Below are 15,503 nucleotides of genomic sequence, written 5' to 3'. Positions count from 1 at the left end.
ATGGGTGGGGTGGGGAATTTGAACGCCATCTGTAAAGTCATTCCAACTAAACAAACATGTCTTATCTTTTAAAATGGAGACATTTAAGGGTAAAAAGTTCACTTCTACAAGCAGATGGCTCATTAGAAAAGGTCTAAAGATAAGTCACCCTCACTAATTGTGCCTTTTACAATAAAAAATCGATGATCAAATCAGGCACATGGGTGGGGTAATTGACACCATTTTCGCCCCAAGGGGGGAGGAATTTGAATAACCCAAACATCAAAAGTTCAAATGCTCAAGAGTTTCCCAGGAAGACATACTCGAAACATACTCAAACTCATGCCAACACCTTGAATACATGCCACATGAATGAAGTGATACAGTGGCTCTAGAGGTAGAGTGGTATATTTGTATACAGTGCAGCTCAAAGATAAGGTTGGCCTTCTGATAGGGTGCAATAAAAAATGTAAACTATGCAATTTAGCCCTGATTGCAGACTAGTCTTATACACTCATCTGACGTGTGTGCATCGGTAAACAGACTAGTTTAAAAAGGCATTGAAATGAAATGTGATTTACTTATTTCATTGTTCATGGTAGATTTTTCTTCAAGAAGATTATTTTCTTTAGAACAGCATGTATAGCTTCCATCATTCACCAAGTGCCGAGCCCTGATTGTGATCAACACATCTGCCTACCAACAAAGCTGTCCCGTCTCCCATGATTATTGTGACAATTTGTGTCATTTGGCGTGTGTGAGTGTAAGCAATTAAAACACTTTCTCACCTGAAAAATTCTAAAATTCTGTTTGGAACTCTGAACACAAACTTCATTACTTCTTGTCTTCTCCTAAGGGTCTGTCTGTTAGATGTTACTCTTCTGTTGAACTCTGCAAATCGTCTATAAAGTCTTGGGAATCCATAGTACTATGGAAATATTAAAAAAAAAAAAAAGAAATAGATTTTTTTGCATTGCTAACTCTGTGACGAGGGAACATGGAATGAACCCACTCAGATTTGCATAATTTTTAAGCCAGGGGGGGTGGGGTCTATGCTTACATGAAGTCCAAGTGGAGTCCCCTTTCTAAAATAATGGTCTCTGCCCAAAATAATTGGAGACACATAAGCCTGGTTTTTTTATGTAACCTCAATATCTTGTCAGCTTAAGGAATCCGACCTCAGAATTTAAGATTCTGCACTCTGGTATTCTGAGTCACAAAGACTCTATGGTAAGCTGGACCATATGGCTATTAATAGGGGCCTTAAGCAGCCACGAAGGCGACGGCAACGAGGACGTGGAAAAACAAGAGATCTAATTGGCAGAACAATAGCTCAGCACGTGCATTTTGAAACTTTGAACATTTCTTAGCCGTCCTATGCAAAACAACAACGTGAAATCGCCAAAATTTGCGTCATCTGCAAACTGAAACCACAACGGCAAATTATTTTAATTTCCATTTGGAACTCAACACTACTTTTATACGTCATGCTGAAGTTGAGCTGTGGCGCTGTATGAGACAGTAAGCTCATGCAGCCATTTTTGAAATTCTAACTAAGAGTAAAAATTCATTTTTTAATTGAAGTCTTCCTTGGCGTTGCCATCCTGACTGCTTAAGGTCCCTATTAGTGACACACATCCTGTATATTGCTAGACTGAGCAATGGCAAAGGTATCATGTGTGTAAACAGAATTAGAAGATAATAGATTTTACACTCAGTAAGGAAATAAGGTAAGACATTTTTTTTTCTCTTGTCAAGAGACAAGAAATTACCAAATACACTGTATGAACAAATGATCTCTCTTGCTGAGATCAAAGTTGAAAGAACTCTGTTGTTGATCCCAGTAACCAGACTCAAATTTCTTATTCCAAAGAAATAATGTAACTGAGCAAAAACATAGTAGCGTGGTGAACAGGATGAAATTTCTCACAAGAAGAAATAACAATTATTCGCTCCTAAAATCGGACCAGCTTTGCTGCCAGGCTTGTATGGAAAGCACCAAATTCTTAAAACTCTTGAGCTTATTGACATCCACCAGTATCGTGTTAGGTATAACAGCAGAATAACGGCAGAATAGTAGCCTGATGAAATCTAACGATGTTATATTTCTCCAAGCATTATCAATTGTGGTATTTTGTAACCAAATTGAATGTTACGTCACCCTCATCGATCAGCTACATGAAGTTCCTTCGAATCATCGATCGGATACGTATTCAATCTAACCATGTTCAAATTTAAAGTCAGCAATAGCAAAAATTATACATCGAAGGAGGAAGAAACTCAAAATGCCAGGTATGATCAGGGTTCACGAAACTTTACGACACATCACGAATCACCGGTTTAACCTCTGCCACGATCAGAGAGGTACTTCTTGCCACTGGATATATCTTACACAGAATATCCCCAACAGCATCAAGATCAATCACATAAAATAGGCTGCGCATACTCACCCTTCCCACAGCATATACCGTAACTTTTTTGCCTAAAGATACAGCTATGAGGGCTAATATTTTCTCCATGAATCGCAGTTCTTGTCAGTTTGCACATGTTCTTAGACTAGCTATGTCGCCGCGCCTTTGTTTATAGTGGGATGGTCTGGGATCGGAGTTAAAACTGACCAATGCGCATCGAGGACAGAAATAGCATCAAAGTAAAGTGTTCGAACGACGAGAAGACTTTTTTAGCACGAAACATTTTATCACTTACTTACTCGGATGAACACAGCAATTCTTACCTGTATTTTGTCAGCTTTTTAAAGCAGTTTTATTTTCCAATTCAGCACTAACAGTTTTCTTCGTTTGTTCGTCTATTTATTGTTTAAATTCTGATTTAGCGTTCTACAAAAATTACCATAATTCGATAGAAAAAATCAGGAGAAACAAATCAAAATATATATTGTAATAAATAGACAACTTTTTTGAGAGACATGTTTCGGCATGCTTATGCCATCTTCAATCAATGAGTAACTGAACGTGAGTAATTATAAACCATACAAGTAGATGAATAAAATATTTACAGTATGATGTAATATAAAAGCGGGCACTAGTTACAACGTGACAACAAACCTCAAAGGTGCGAACTAAAACGCTAGAAAAGTGTTATAATGCTATAATTGTTTGTTAAGTTCATGTTTGGTCTTATTTATATAAAAGCATCTTTGAGTTTTAAATCAATTGAGTTGTTAGCAGAATCCAGCATGCTAAAGCAAGAAAGGGAGTATTTGTTCTTACAAGAAGGAGATGTGTTGAAATGCTTAAAAATATGCGAGTTTTTGTCGCTTTCCGTGTGCTCCTTTATCCTAGTAGAGAAGTGGCGACTATTTTCGCCAATATAACGGGAATTACAACCCGCACAAGAAAATTGGTAAACTACCATGGATTTTCGAGCATCAGGAGTACGATCTTTAACACTGAACATGTTTTCAATTTTAAAAGAAGTGAAAACTAGTTTGATATTAAGGTCCGATTTGCAAAAGCGCTTAGTGAGTTGTCGGAGTTTAAGGTACGCTATTTTAGAATAATAGCCGACAAAGAGGAGTTTAAAGTAACGTGTATTATTGTCATCAATGTTCCGGCTATTTTGAGAGGAGGACCCGTCAAGGTACCGTCCCCTCGATTAACTATGCACAGAACGACTAAGTTGAGAAATCTTCTGGCATCCTACAGCTATTGTACAAATTATATTCAACATTATTATATGCTAGTATATAACCAGCCATTGTGTTTGCCAAGGTGTATTGCCAGCTTGGGTTAATGCAAGAGTGCAAAAAGTCACTTATGGGTGTGATTACCATTTGACTCTCAATGTTTCCTTGGCCTTAATCATAATAGATGTTTTTCTTAGCAATGGTCGGACGGCCTGGGTTCAAGTCCTTGCAGGGGCACTACGTTGTGGCCTTAAGCAAGTCGCTTCACTCACATTGCTACGTCTTCTCGGATAAGACGTAAAGCCGTAGGTCCCGTCTCCTGCAGGGTTTGGGGCAGGAGACGTTGATTTCCCACGCATGGGATTACTGTGTAGTGGATGTCCTCCCCTGGGTAGGATGGGTGGGAAGGTGAGATCGCTACATGGACCGAAGCGGCTGCCGAAGGCGCCTGATAAAGTGCCGACGTCCGTTATCAACCTTACTACATTGAGGCTGAAAAGCCCCTTTAGGGGAGATTCAATTAACGTTGCATGGTCTTTCTTCTGCGATTTTCTATCATAAGCAAAATAGAGCATTTTTTTTTTTTTTTAGGTCGAATTTTCGATTCAGCTCGATTGAATCTTACACAAATTCTTAACCTTTTTGATACTTTATTTCAACTTGTATTCTTCAAAACTATTCATGGTCAGGTTTAGGGAATAACAAATACAGAGTCTTGATGAGAGTTCACATACAGACTTAAGGAGAGCTCATAATCTAGGCATGAACTTGAATTGCAATTTCTATCAAATCTATTATGAAAGAAAAGGCACCATGGTACATAGGCCGGGCCTTTATCTGATGCAGTGCTGATATAACCGTCTGGTGCGCATTCCATCCCATATAGTTTATTTCCTACACCTGTACAAAAAGTATATACAAGATATCATCATTAAAAAACCATTGAAAGTTGAACATCCACAACTTTATTTTCACTTTGATTTCCTCATAATTGGTGGGTTCCACTAAGTTTTTGGGCTGACACCTCTAGAAAAATATAATAATGGTCTGAACATTGCTATTAATAAAGAATGTCTGATAACTAATTACAATGTCGAAGACAACTTTTTACATACCGACTAAAAGAACTTTTATTTTAAATTTCTGAGTTATGCAGTGTGAAATATTGCTGCAGGGGTAATAAATTTCCTCAAAAAAATTTTTATTCATTGCTTCTTTTTCTATTTTTCACAAAGGTCAAGAAAATATGTTCAATACTAGACATAGTTCCATAGTGGAAAAATTTGTTTGATTTGAAAAAGAAAAAATAAAACAAAAAAAAACCAAGGACAGAAATCTAAAAATATAACAGTCAATATTAACCCTTTAACTCCCATGAGTGACCAAGATAGAATTTCTCCTTACAATGTCAATACAATATCAAGCAGACAAGTGATGAGAATATAGAAAAATATCAGATGGGGATTATTAGGTGTTCAATTCAAAATTCTCCCAAGTAACACCAAAAGAATTGTATGGCAGACAATAAGGAGAATTACTAACAAGATCATGGGAGAGGAAGGATTAAGGTGGCCGAACACAGTTTTCGCGCGTGCTTTTACTGACGCCATTCAGCGCACGAAAAAGGATCGTAAAAAACAAACATGCCGTAAATAGAGCGGTCATTTTATTTACTCAACAAGTACCTGTACCCGCACTATCTGCGCTATTTTTCTCTCTAGTTGATGCAGTGTATTGATGGTTTTAGTCTTTTGTTACAAAGATATGTAAGAAAAGGTAAAAGTGCAAAGAACGCAGTAATTCTCAGCTTTTTCGTTGTTAGTGAAAGAGCCCAGTTAAATGCAGCGCATGCGTAGTAAGTCAAAAAATTTCTGATTGAATGGAAAATTGCTTTCTTGGAAATACGCCTATTTCATGAAAACCACTCATTAGAATTTCATGAATTTTGGCATGGAAATACTTTAGGAAATAAGTAATGGGAGTATTGAAAAAAAATTGAACTTTAATGAGGGAAATTCTAGATATTTCAGTGAACCCTCAACAAGGTATAATTAAAGATCTACCAATTAAATTATTAGCAAAATGGTGTCAACTTGTGAGTATCATTACAAGCTCATTGCATGCAAATTATAAAGAAAATCTAATGACTAGGTTTTCTACAAATAAACAAAACCGATTTTAAAAGCCAATTTATATTTGTTCATGCTGCCATGGCAATGGCACATCTGTCAGTTTAACTATCAAAAAAGCAAAGTTTGTGTTGTTCACTTGCTTAATGCCAGTTTTGGCAACTGAGGGATCAAGGGTTTTAGAGAAAAAGGTGAATGAAACACAGGCATCAAAATCTGTGTATAGCCACCTTAAAGGAAAACTGATCATGTTTTGTTCATCAGCAAGAACAAGACCTTTGTTTCAGTTAAATCAATCTCGCATACCTTTACCGTACAGTTAAGAAACTTTTTGTTTCATTCATACTACTGAAGAGTTTTCTTTAATAGGCAACAATTACTTTAAGGTTTCCTTTTGTTAATCAAGGTACTCATTCCACTCAAGAATACTTTGTGCGGTCTTTCTCTAACTTTTTCTTCTAAACTCTCCTCAGTTCAACTGAAGGGAAAGAAAAGCAAAGTAAAGACATAATTAAATCGAAGTTGAAACTCTGATATTGATGACCACATAATCGATATCAATACTAATCAATATGTAATCAATACTATAAATTATGGATTAAATTTATTCCATTGGGATTTAGGGCCTGTGCATGATGAGGTCCCATAACTTACAATACTAACCACAGAAACAAGGTTAACATGATACCTTCATGCTCAAATAGAGGGGGAAGATTTCAAATCAAACAAACTGTTGAAATCAGTAGGCCATACATGTCAGTAAAAATGACCAATTATGATAGGTCTCAGGGTTTTGATCTGATGGCACCATTAACATTTCTGTTCTAGGCCATTCATTGTTAGCAGAATCCAGCATGCTAAAGCAAGAAAGGGAGTATTTGTTCTTACAAGAAGGAGATGTGTTGAAATGCTTAAAAATATGCGAGTTTTTGTCGCTTTCCGTGTGCTCCTTTATCCTAGTAGAGAAGTGGCGACTATTTTCGCCAATATAACGGGAATTACAACCCGCACAAGAAAATTGGTAAACTACCATGGATTTTCGAGCATCAGGAGTACGATCTTTAACACTGAACATGTTTTCAATTTTAAAAGAAGTGAAAACTAGTTTGATATTAAGGTCCGATTTGCAAAAGCGCTTAGTGAGTTGTCGGAGTTTAAGGTACGCTATTTTAGAATAATAGCCGACAAAGAGGAGTTTAAAGTAACGTGTATTATTGTCATCAATGTTCCGGCTATTTTGAGAGGAGGACCCGTCAAGATACCGTCCCCTCGATTAACTATGCACAGAACGACTAAGTTGAGAAATCTTCTGGCATCCTACAGCTATTGTACAAATTATATTCAACATTATTATATGCTAGTATATAACCAGCCATTGTGTTTGCCAAGGTGTATTACCAGCTTGGGTTAATGCAAGAGTGCAAAAAGTCACTTATGGGTGTGATTACCATTTGACTCTCAATGTTTCCTTGGCCTTAATCATAATAGATGTTTTTCTTAGCAATGGTCGGACGGCCCGGGTTCAAGTCCTTGCAGGGGCACTACGTTGTGGCCTTAAGCAAGTCGCTTCACTCACATTGCTACGTCTTCTCGGATAAGACGTAAAGCCGTAGGTCCCGTCTCCTGCAGGGTTTGGGGCAGGAGACGTTGATTTCCCACGCACGGGATTACTGTGTGGTGGATGTCCTCCCCTGGGTAGGATGGGTGGGAAGGTGAGATCGCTACATGGACCGAAGCGGCTGCCGAAGGCGCCTGATAAAGTGCCGACGTCCGTTATCAACCTTACTACATTGAGGCTGAAAAGCCCCTTTAGGGGAGATTCAATTAACGTTGCATGGTCTTTCTTCTGCGATTTTCTATCATAAGCAAAATAGAGCATTTTTTTTTTTTTTTAGGTCGAATTTTCGATTCAGCTCGATTGAATCTTACACAAATTCTTAACCTTTTTGATACTTTATTTCAACTTGTATTCTTCAAAACTATTCATGGTCAGGTTTAGGGAATAACAAATACAGAGTCTTGATGAGAGTTCACATACAGACTTAAGGAGAGCTCATAATCTAGGCATGAACTTGAATTGCAATTTCTATCAAATCTATTATGAAAGAAAAGGCACCATGGTACATAGGCCGGGCCTTTATCTGATGCAGTGCTGATATAACCGTCTGGTGCGCATTCCATCCCATATAGTTTATTTCCTACACCTGTACAAAAAGTATATACAAGATATCATCATTAAAAAACCATTGAAAGTTGAACATCCACAACTTTATTTTCACTTTGATTTCCTCATAATTGGTGGGTTCCACTAAGTTTTTGGGCTGACACCTCTAGAAAAATATAATAATGGTCTGAACATTGCTATTAATAAAGAATGTCTGATAACTAATTACAATGTCGAAGACAACTTTTTACATACCGACTAAAAGAACTTTTATTTTAAATTTCTGAGTTATGCAGTGTGAAATATTGCTGCAGGGGTAATAAATTTCCTCAAAAAAATTTTTATTCATTGCTTCTTTTTCTATTTTTCACAAAGGTCAAGAAAATATGTTCAATACTAGACATAGTTCCATAGTGGAAAAATTTGTTTGATTTGAAAAAGAAAAAATAAAACAAAAAAAAACCAAGGACAGAAATCTAAAAATATAACAGTCAATATTAACCCTTTAACTCCCATGAGTGACCAAGATAGAATTTCTCCTTACAATGTCAATACAATATCAAGCAGACAAGTGATGAGAATATAGAAAAATATCAGATGGGGATTATTAGGTGTTCAATTCAAAATTCTCCCAAGTAACACCAAAAGAATTGTATGGCAGACAATAAGGAGAATTACTAACAAGATCATGGGAGAGGAAGGATTAAGGTGGCCGAACACAGTTTTCGCGCGTGCTTTTACTGACGCCATTCAGCGCACGAAAAAGGATCGTAAAAAACAAACATGCCGTAAATAGAGCGGTCATTTTATTTACTCAACAAGTACCTGTACCCGCACTATCTGCGCTATTTTTCTCTCTAGTTGATGCAGTGTATTGATGGTTTTAGTCTTTTGTTACAAAGATATGTAAGAAAAGGTAAAAGTGCAAAGAACGCAGTAATTCTCAGCTTTTTCGTTGTTAGTGAAAGAGCCCAGTTAAATGCAGCGCATGCGTAGTAAGTCAAAAAATTTCTGATTGAATGGAAAATTGCTTTCTTGGAAATACGCCTATTTCATGAAAACCACTCATTAGAATCTCATGAATTTTGGCATGGAAATACTTTAGGAAATAAGTAATGGGAGTATTGAAAAAAAATTGAACTTTAATGAGGGAAATTCTAGATATTTCAGTGAACCCTCAACAAGGTATAATTAAAGATCTACCAATTAAATTATTAGCAAAATGGTGTCAACTTATGAGTATCATTACAAGCTCATTGCATGCAAATTATAAAGAAAATCTAATGACTAGATTTTCTACAAATAAACAAAATCGATTTTAAAAGCCAATTTATATTTGTTCATGCTGCCATGGCAATGGCACATCTGTCAGTTTAACTATCAAAAAAGCAAAGTTTGTGTTGTTCACTTGCTTGATGCCAGTTTTGGCTACTGAGGGATCAAGGGTTTTAGAGAAAAAGGTGAATGAAACACAGGCATCAAAATCTGTGTATATAAAGGAAAACTGATCATGTTTTGCTCATCAGCAAGAACAAGACCTTTGTTTTGGTTAAATCAATCTCACATACTTTTACTGTACAGTTAAGAAACTTTTTGTTTCATTCATACTCCTGAAGTATTTTCTTTAATAGGCAACAATTACTTTAAGGTTTCCTTTTGTTAATCAAGGTACTCATTCCACTCAAGAATACTTTGTGCCGTCTTTCTCTAACTTTTTCTTCTAAACTCTACTCAGTTCAACTGAAGGGAAAGAAAAAGCAAAGTGAAGACATAATTAAATGGAAGTTGAAACTCTGATATTGATGACCACATAATCAATATCAATACTAATCAATATGTAATCAATACTATAAATTATGGATTAAATTTATTCCATTGGGATTTAGGGCCTGTGCATGATGAGGTCCATAACTTACAATACTAACCACAGAAACAAGGTTAATATGATATTCATGCTACCTTCATGTTCAAATAGAGGGGGAAGATTTCAAATCAAACAAACTGTTGAAATCAGTAGGCCATACATGGCAGTAAAAATGACCAATTATGATAGGTCTCAGGGTTTCGATCTGATGGCACCATTAACATTTCTGTTCTAGGCCATTCACTCAATCCAAATTAACTTTTGTATGAAGCTGTTCACCAAGTTATTTTGAGAAAAATATCATTTGACCTCATATTGAACATCAAAACTTTAAGAATCACGACCCAAATCGGCAGTTTACAGTCCTGTAAATATCTTGACATGCACCCTCCTCCTCCCCCCTTTCCTGGTCCAGTCCTGTCCACAGCTATAAGGAGGAGTCTTTTTGCAACTAGCAATAGCCTACATACCACATTCGGTATGGGGTATTACTTAAAACTGGATCATTGGATAATGCAATTCAAGACTTTTTATTGGCTTAGCCATTATGGTATATGAGCCAATATACCATAATCTACAAATATGGTAAGCGTATGTGTCAGCTTAAAATCAAAAGGGAGCTAAAAAATCCGGTTTCTTCTTACAAAATAATAATTTCTTGGGAGCGTTTTTAATAAAACAATTATTCCACTCGGCTTGTTGGATATGGGATGATTATAGCCAACTCGGCGCTACGCGCCTCGTTGGCTATCTATCATCTCATATCCAACGCGCGCTCGTGAAATAATTGTTAATTATATCAATTTGTATGCAAAATGACCCAATGATCTAGCATAATATAACTGTCAACATTTCAGAGCTTTCACACATTTATACTGATGTATGCACTTTTACCCCTTTACAGTTTAACCCTAATTTGTATATGCTTTCTACATTTCCCAAGGTGCTGACAAGGAGAATTTGTCAAACACTCCAAATTTCTTTAGTTGGTGATCACTTCCTCTTCTCTCCTGACCTTAATGTGTGATTCAGGGGTGATATTGTGAGGAGAAATTAGATGCTAGTCACTATTAGGGTAACTGGAAGCAAAACCCTGTATATGGGGGTTATACCCCTCCCATATAAACTACAAGAGCAGTTAATATTTCACTACACTTTAGAATGGAGCCAAAAAAGCAGTTAGTGGGTACATTCACATGCCAAAGCAGTCCTCTTGAGGCATTTTTTTCTAGGCTCTTTCCATCTGTTTCTTGATACATGGTATTTTTTCAAAACCAAGGAATCTGCAGGACAACTTCAACTTAATTCAAATCTCATAAAGTATCTTTCCCCTATAAGCAGACATCTTTTTCCTGTGTTGCTGGCACAAACCAACATCCTTTTTTTCACAGTACAACAAAGAAAATTAGAGATGTCTTAATGTAGGTTGGGCCAAGTGGGAGTAAAAAACACCCTCTCATTCTTTCTTAAGGTTACCAAAAGCCTTCACGAATTACTTGTACCCTGAATTGAGACCTTTAAAAGTATGTTAAGTTGATTGCATGTTGTTTTCATGGTAAAGTCTTTGCTCAAGCCTAATGGCCCTGCTCCCAACCAGAGCATATCTTGGTTTCCATGTAGCATGAAATGACTTACTAGAGTATTCTTATCCCCCCTGGATAGGAAGCTTGTCCCTTGCAAGGTTACCCCCCCCCCCCAAACCATTTAATCAGGCTTTCTTGACAATTCACTGGTGTCCATTTCTACTTCTGGGTGGAGACAGGCACTGTGAGAGTAAAGTGTTGTGTCCACGAACACAACACATTGTCCAGGCCAGGTCTAGAACCCAGACCCCTTTACCCAGAATCACATGTGCTGACCATTAGGCCACAGCATCTCCCACAGGCTTTCTTGCCTGGCTACTTTATTTTGGGGGGGTACTAACATTTTCAAAGGTCAATGACATTGATTTTGCATGAAAGAGAAAGAGATGAACCAAAGACCTTAATTTGGAATTAGGGGGTAATGTTATGGGATAAAATTAGATGCTAGTCACTTTAAGGGGTAAAACAGAAGCAAAACCCTTAGCTTCAGCAAATAAAATGGTTACAATTTCTACCTGACATATCTTCATCTGAATCATTCCATTTGTAAAAAGTTCCTTTGCACTTATGTTGCCACACCTTTTCCTCTAAATGCAGCTTCTCTAAAGACAAAAGGAAGGTCATGACACAAAAAATCAAAGAAGTAATTCTTTTATTTAGGAATTGACCATTCTAGGACTGGGCAAAAGAATATAATAATTTCAAGAAGCTCCAGTAAAGTTATCAAACTATAGGATTTCCATGATATGTTTGTCCAATTACAGACACAGTTTGTGTCAACAGCAAAATTTTATCCCAGGATACATTCATTCATTCATTCATTCATTCATTCATTCATTCATTCATTCATTCATTCATTCATTCATTCATTCATTCATTCATTCATTCATTCATTCATTCATTCATTCATTCATTCATTCATTCATTCATTCATACATACATACATACATACAACCATACATACAATTTCTTTAGTTGGTGATCACTTCCTCTTCTCTCCTGACCTTAATGTGTGATTCAGGGGTGATATTGTGAGGAGAAATTAGATGCTAGTCACTATTAGGGTAACTGGAAGCAAAACCCTGTATATGGGGGTTAGACCCCTCCCATATAAACTACAAGAGCAGTTAATATTTCACTACACTTTAGAATGGAGCCAAAAAAGCAGTTAGTGGGTACATTCACATGCCAAAGCAGTCCTCTTGAGGCATTTTTTTCTAGGCTCTTTCCATCTGTTTCTTGATACATGGTATTTTTTCAAAACCAAGGAATCTGCAGGACAACTTCAACTTAACTCAAATCTCATAAAGTATCTTTCCCCTATAAGCAGACATCTTTTTCCTATGTTGCTGGCACAAACCAACATCCTTTTTTTCACAGTACAACAAAGAAAATTAGAGATGTCTTAATGTAGGTTGGGCCAAGTGGGAGTAAAAAACACCTTCTCATTCTTTCTTCAGGTTACCAAAAGCCTTCACGAATTACTTGTACCCTGAATTGAGACCTTTAAAAGTATGTTAAGTTGATTGCATGTTGTTTTCATGGTAAAGTCTTTGCCCAAGCCTAATGGCCTTGCACCCAACCAGAGCATATCTTGGTTTCCATGTAGCATGAAGTGACTTACAAGAGTATTGTGAAGGTGTAGTCTGATCGTCCGGGTGAGTGTAGTCCTGAGAAGGACTGTTGTCGGTGGCAGTGACTGACGTTTCGACAACCTGTGCGGAAGTCATCATCAGAGTCAAGTGAGTGATTGTTGTCAGTAGAATGTTCTTATTCCAGTTCGTGTGAAATGATCGGTTGGTTTTGCCGTGATGTTATTGGCTGTAAGACTCAAGTGACGTAAGTCGTTCGTGATTGGTCTGTTTCGGTCTGTCGGTAAAGCTAGGTTGTTCTTTTTCGGTCGTTTGTGATGTTTATGTCGTGAATGAGTCGTTCGTATGGGGCGGGTAGTTGTTGACATCTGTTTAGGGGAGTCTGTTCTAAGTTAGTAAACCAGCTTTCCAGAGTCAGTCGTTGAAAATAGTCAGTGCTGTAGGTTAGGCATTGCGCAGAGTCCCAGTCAATGTTGTGGTTGGTAAGTCGATGGTGTTCAGCAATGTGATTGCTGACATCACCTTTCCTCGTCGCCCGTCTGTGTTCAGTCAGTCTTGTTGTGAGGTTTCTGCCAGTCTCACCGATGTAGGAGGCTTGGCAGTCAGAATACTATCAGAACTCTAACACGACGCGCACAACTAGTATGTGACTCGACAGACAGCTTATCCGACGAGAACAAATACCTTCACCGTGTTTTTACGAAGAACAACTACAACAACGACTTCATCCGACGAAACACTCACCGACCCACTACCACTACCGAAACAAACGACACCGCAACCCCTACGACTACAGCAACCATACCGTACATAAAAGGTATGTCTGAAAACATCTCGCGCATCTTACTACCCTTCAATATCCGCGTCGCCCACAAACCCATCACCACACTACGTCAGTTACTAACCAACGTTAAAGACAAAGACGAACCGAGGAACAGACAGGGAACGATTTATAAGATCAATTGTTCCGACTGCCAAGCCTCCTACATCGGTGAGACTGGCAGAAACCTCACAACAAGACTGACTGAACACAGACGGGCGACGAGGAAAGGTGATGTCAGCAATCACATTGCTGAACACCATCGACTTACCAACCACAACATTGACTGGGACTCTGCGCAATGCCTAACCTACAGCACTGACTATTTTCAACGACTGACTCTGGAAAGCTGGTTTACTAACTTAGAACAGACTCCCCTAAACAGATGTCAACAACTACCCGCCCCATACAAACGACTCATTCACGACATAAACATCACAAACGACCGAAAAAGAACAACCTAGCTTTACCGACAGACCGAAACAGACCAATCACGAACGACTTACGTCACTTGAGTCTTACAGCCAATAACATCACGGCAAAACCAACCGATCATTTCACACGAACTGGAATAAGAACATTCTACTGACAACAATCACTCACTTGACTCTGATGATGACTGCCGCACAGGTTGTCGAAACGTCAGTCACTGCCACCGACAACAGTCCTTCTCAGGACTACACTCACCCGGACGATCAGACTACACCTTCACATGTTACCCCCGGGTTCAAACCATTTACTGCATTACAAGAGTATTCTTAACCCCCCTGGATAGGATGCTTGTCCCTTGCAAGGTTACCCCCCCCCCCAAAGCATTTAATCAGGTTTTCTTGACAATTCACTGGTGTCCATTTCTACTTCTGGGTGGAGACAGGCACTGTGAGAGTAAAGTGTTGTGCCCACGAACACAACACATTGTCCAGGCCAGGTCTAGAACCCAGACCCCTTTACCCAGAATCACATGTGCTGACCATTAGGCCACAGCATCTCCCACAGGCTTTCTTGCCTGGCTACTTTATTTTGGGGGGGTACTAACATTTTCAAAGGTCAATGACGTTGATTTTGCATGAAAGAGAAAGAGATGAACCAAAGACCTCAACTTGGAATTAGGGGGTAATGTTATGGGATAAAATTAGATACTAGTCACTTTAAGGGGTAAATCAGTAGCAAAACCCTTAGCTTCAGCAAATAAAATGGTTACAATTTCTACCTGACATATCTTCATCTGAATCATTCCATTTGTAAAAAGTTCCTTTGCACTTATGTTGCCACACCTTTTCCTCTAAATGCAGCTTCTCTAAAGACAAAAGGAAGGTCATGACACAAAAAATCAAAGAAGTAATTCTTTTATTTAGGAATTGACCATTCTAGGACTGGGCAAAAGAATATAATAATTTCAAGAAGCTCCAGTAAAGTTATCAAACTGTAGGATTTCCATGATATGTTTGTCCAATTATAGACACAGTTTGTGCCAACAGCAAAACTTCATCCCAGGACAAAGTAATACACAGGGTTGAGCTACCTACATTCATACATACATACATACATACATAGTTACATACATACATAGGTTAATTGACCACTACCCATAGGGGCTTTTCAGGACCAACACCCACCCACCCCACCCAGGGGAGGACATCCACCACACAGTAATCTCGTGCGTGGGAAATTAATGTCTCCTACCCCTAACCTTGCAGGAGACGGGACCTACGGTTTATTCGTCCTT

At 38.1% G+C, this 15,503-nt stretch overlaps 1 protein-coding gene across 5 annotated transcripts in view; it reads right to left on the bottom strand.

The window, feature by feature from the left end:
* Positions 1-15,503, bottom strand: part of LOC148726182 (uncharacterized) — a 60,371-nt gene that overhangs the window by 5,546 nt on the left and 39,322 nt on the right. For 4 of the 5 annotated variants that reach the window (XM_088729111.1, XM_088729113.1, XM_088729114.1 and 1 more), the window contains 2 exons: positions 14,988-15,074; positions 11,881-11,967 (listed from right to left, as the gene is read on the bottom strand). In XM_088729111.1, coding sequence (XP_088585237.1) covers positions 11,881-11,967; positions 14,988-15,074 — 174 coding nt within the window. Of the gene's footprint in view, positions 1-4,567; positions 9,659-11,880; positions 11,968-12,329; positions 13,120-14,987; positions 15,075-15,503 lie in introns of those variants that run through there. The other variant, XR_015990172.1, reaches the window with a different exon arrangement.

Source organism: Stylophora pistillata, chromosome 7 (assembly GCF_964205215.1).
Source record: "Stylophora pistillata chromosome 7, jaStyPist1.2, whole genome shotgun sequence".
Lineage (NCBI taxonomy): Eukaryota > Metazoa > Cnidaria > Anthozoa > Scleractinia > Pocilloporidae > Stylophora > Stylophora pistillata.
This window is presented reverse-complemented; position numbering and strand designations above follow the sequence as displayed.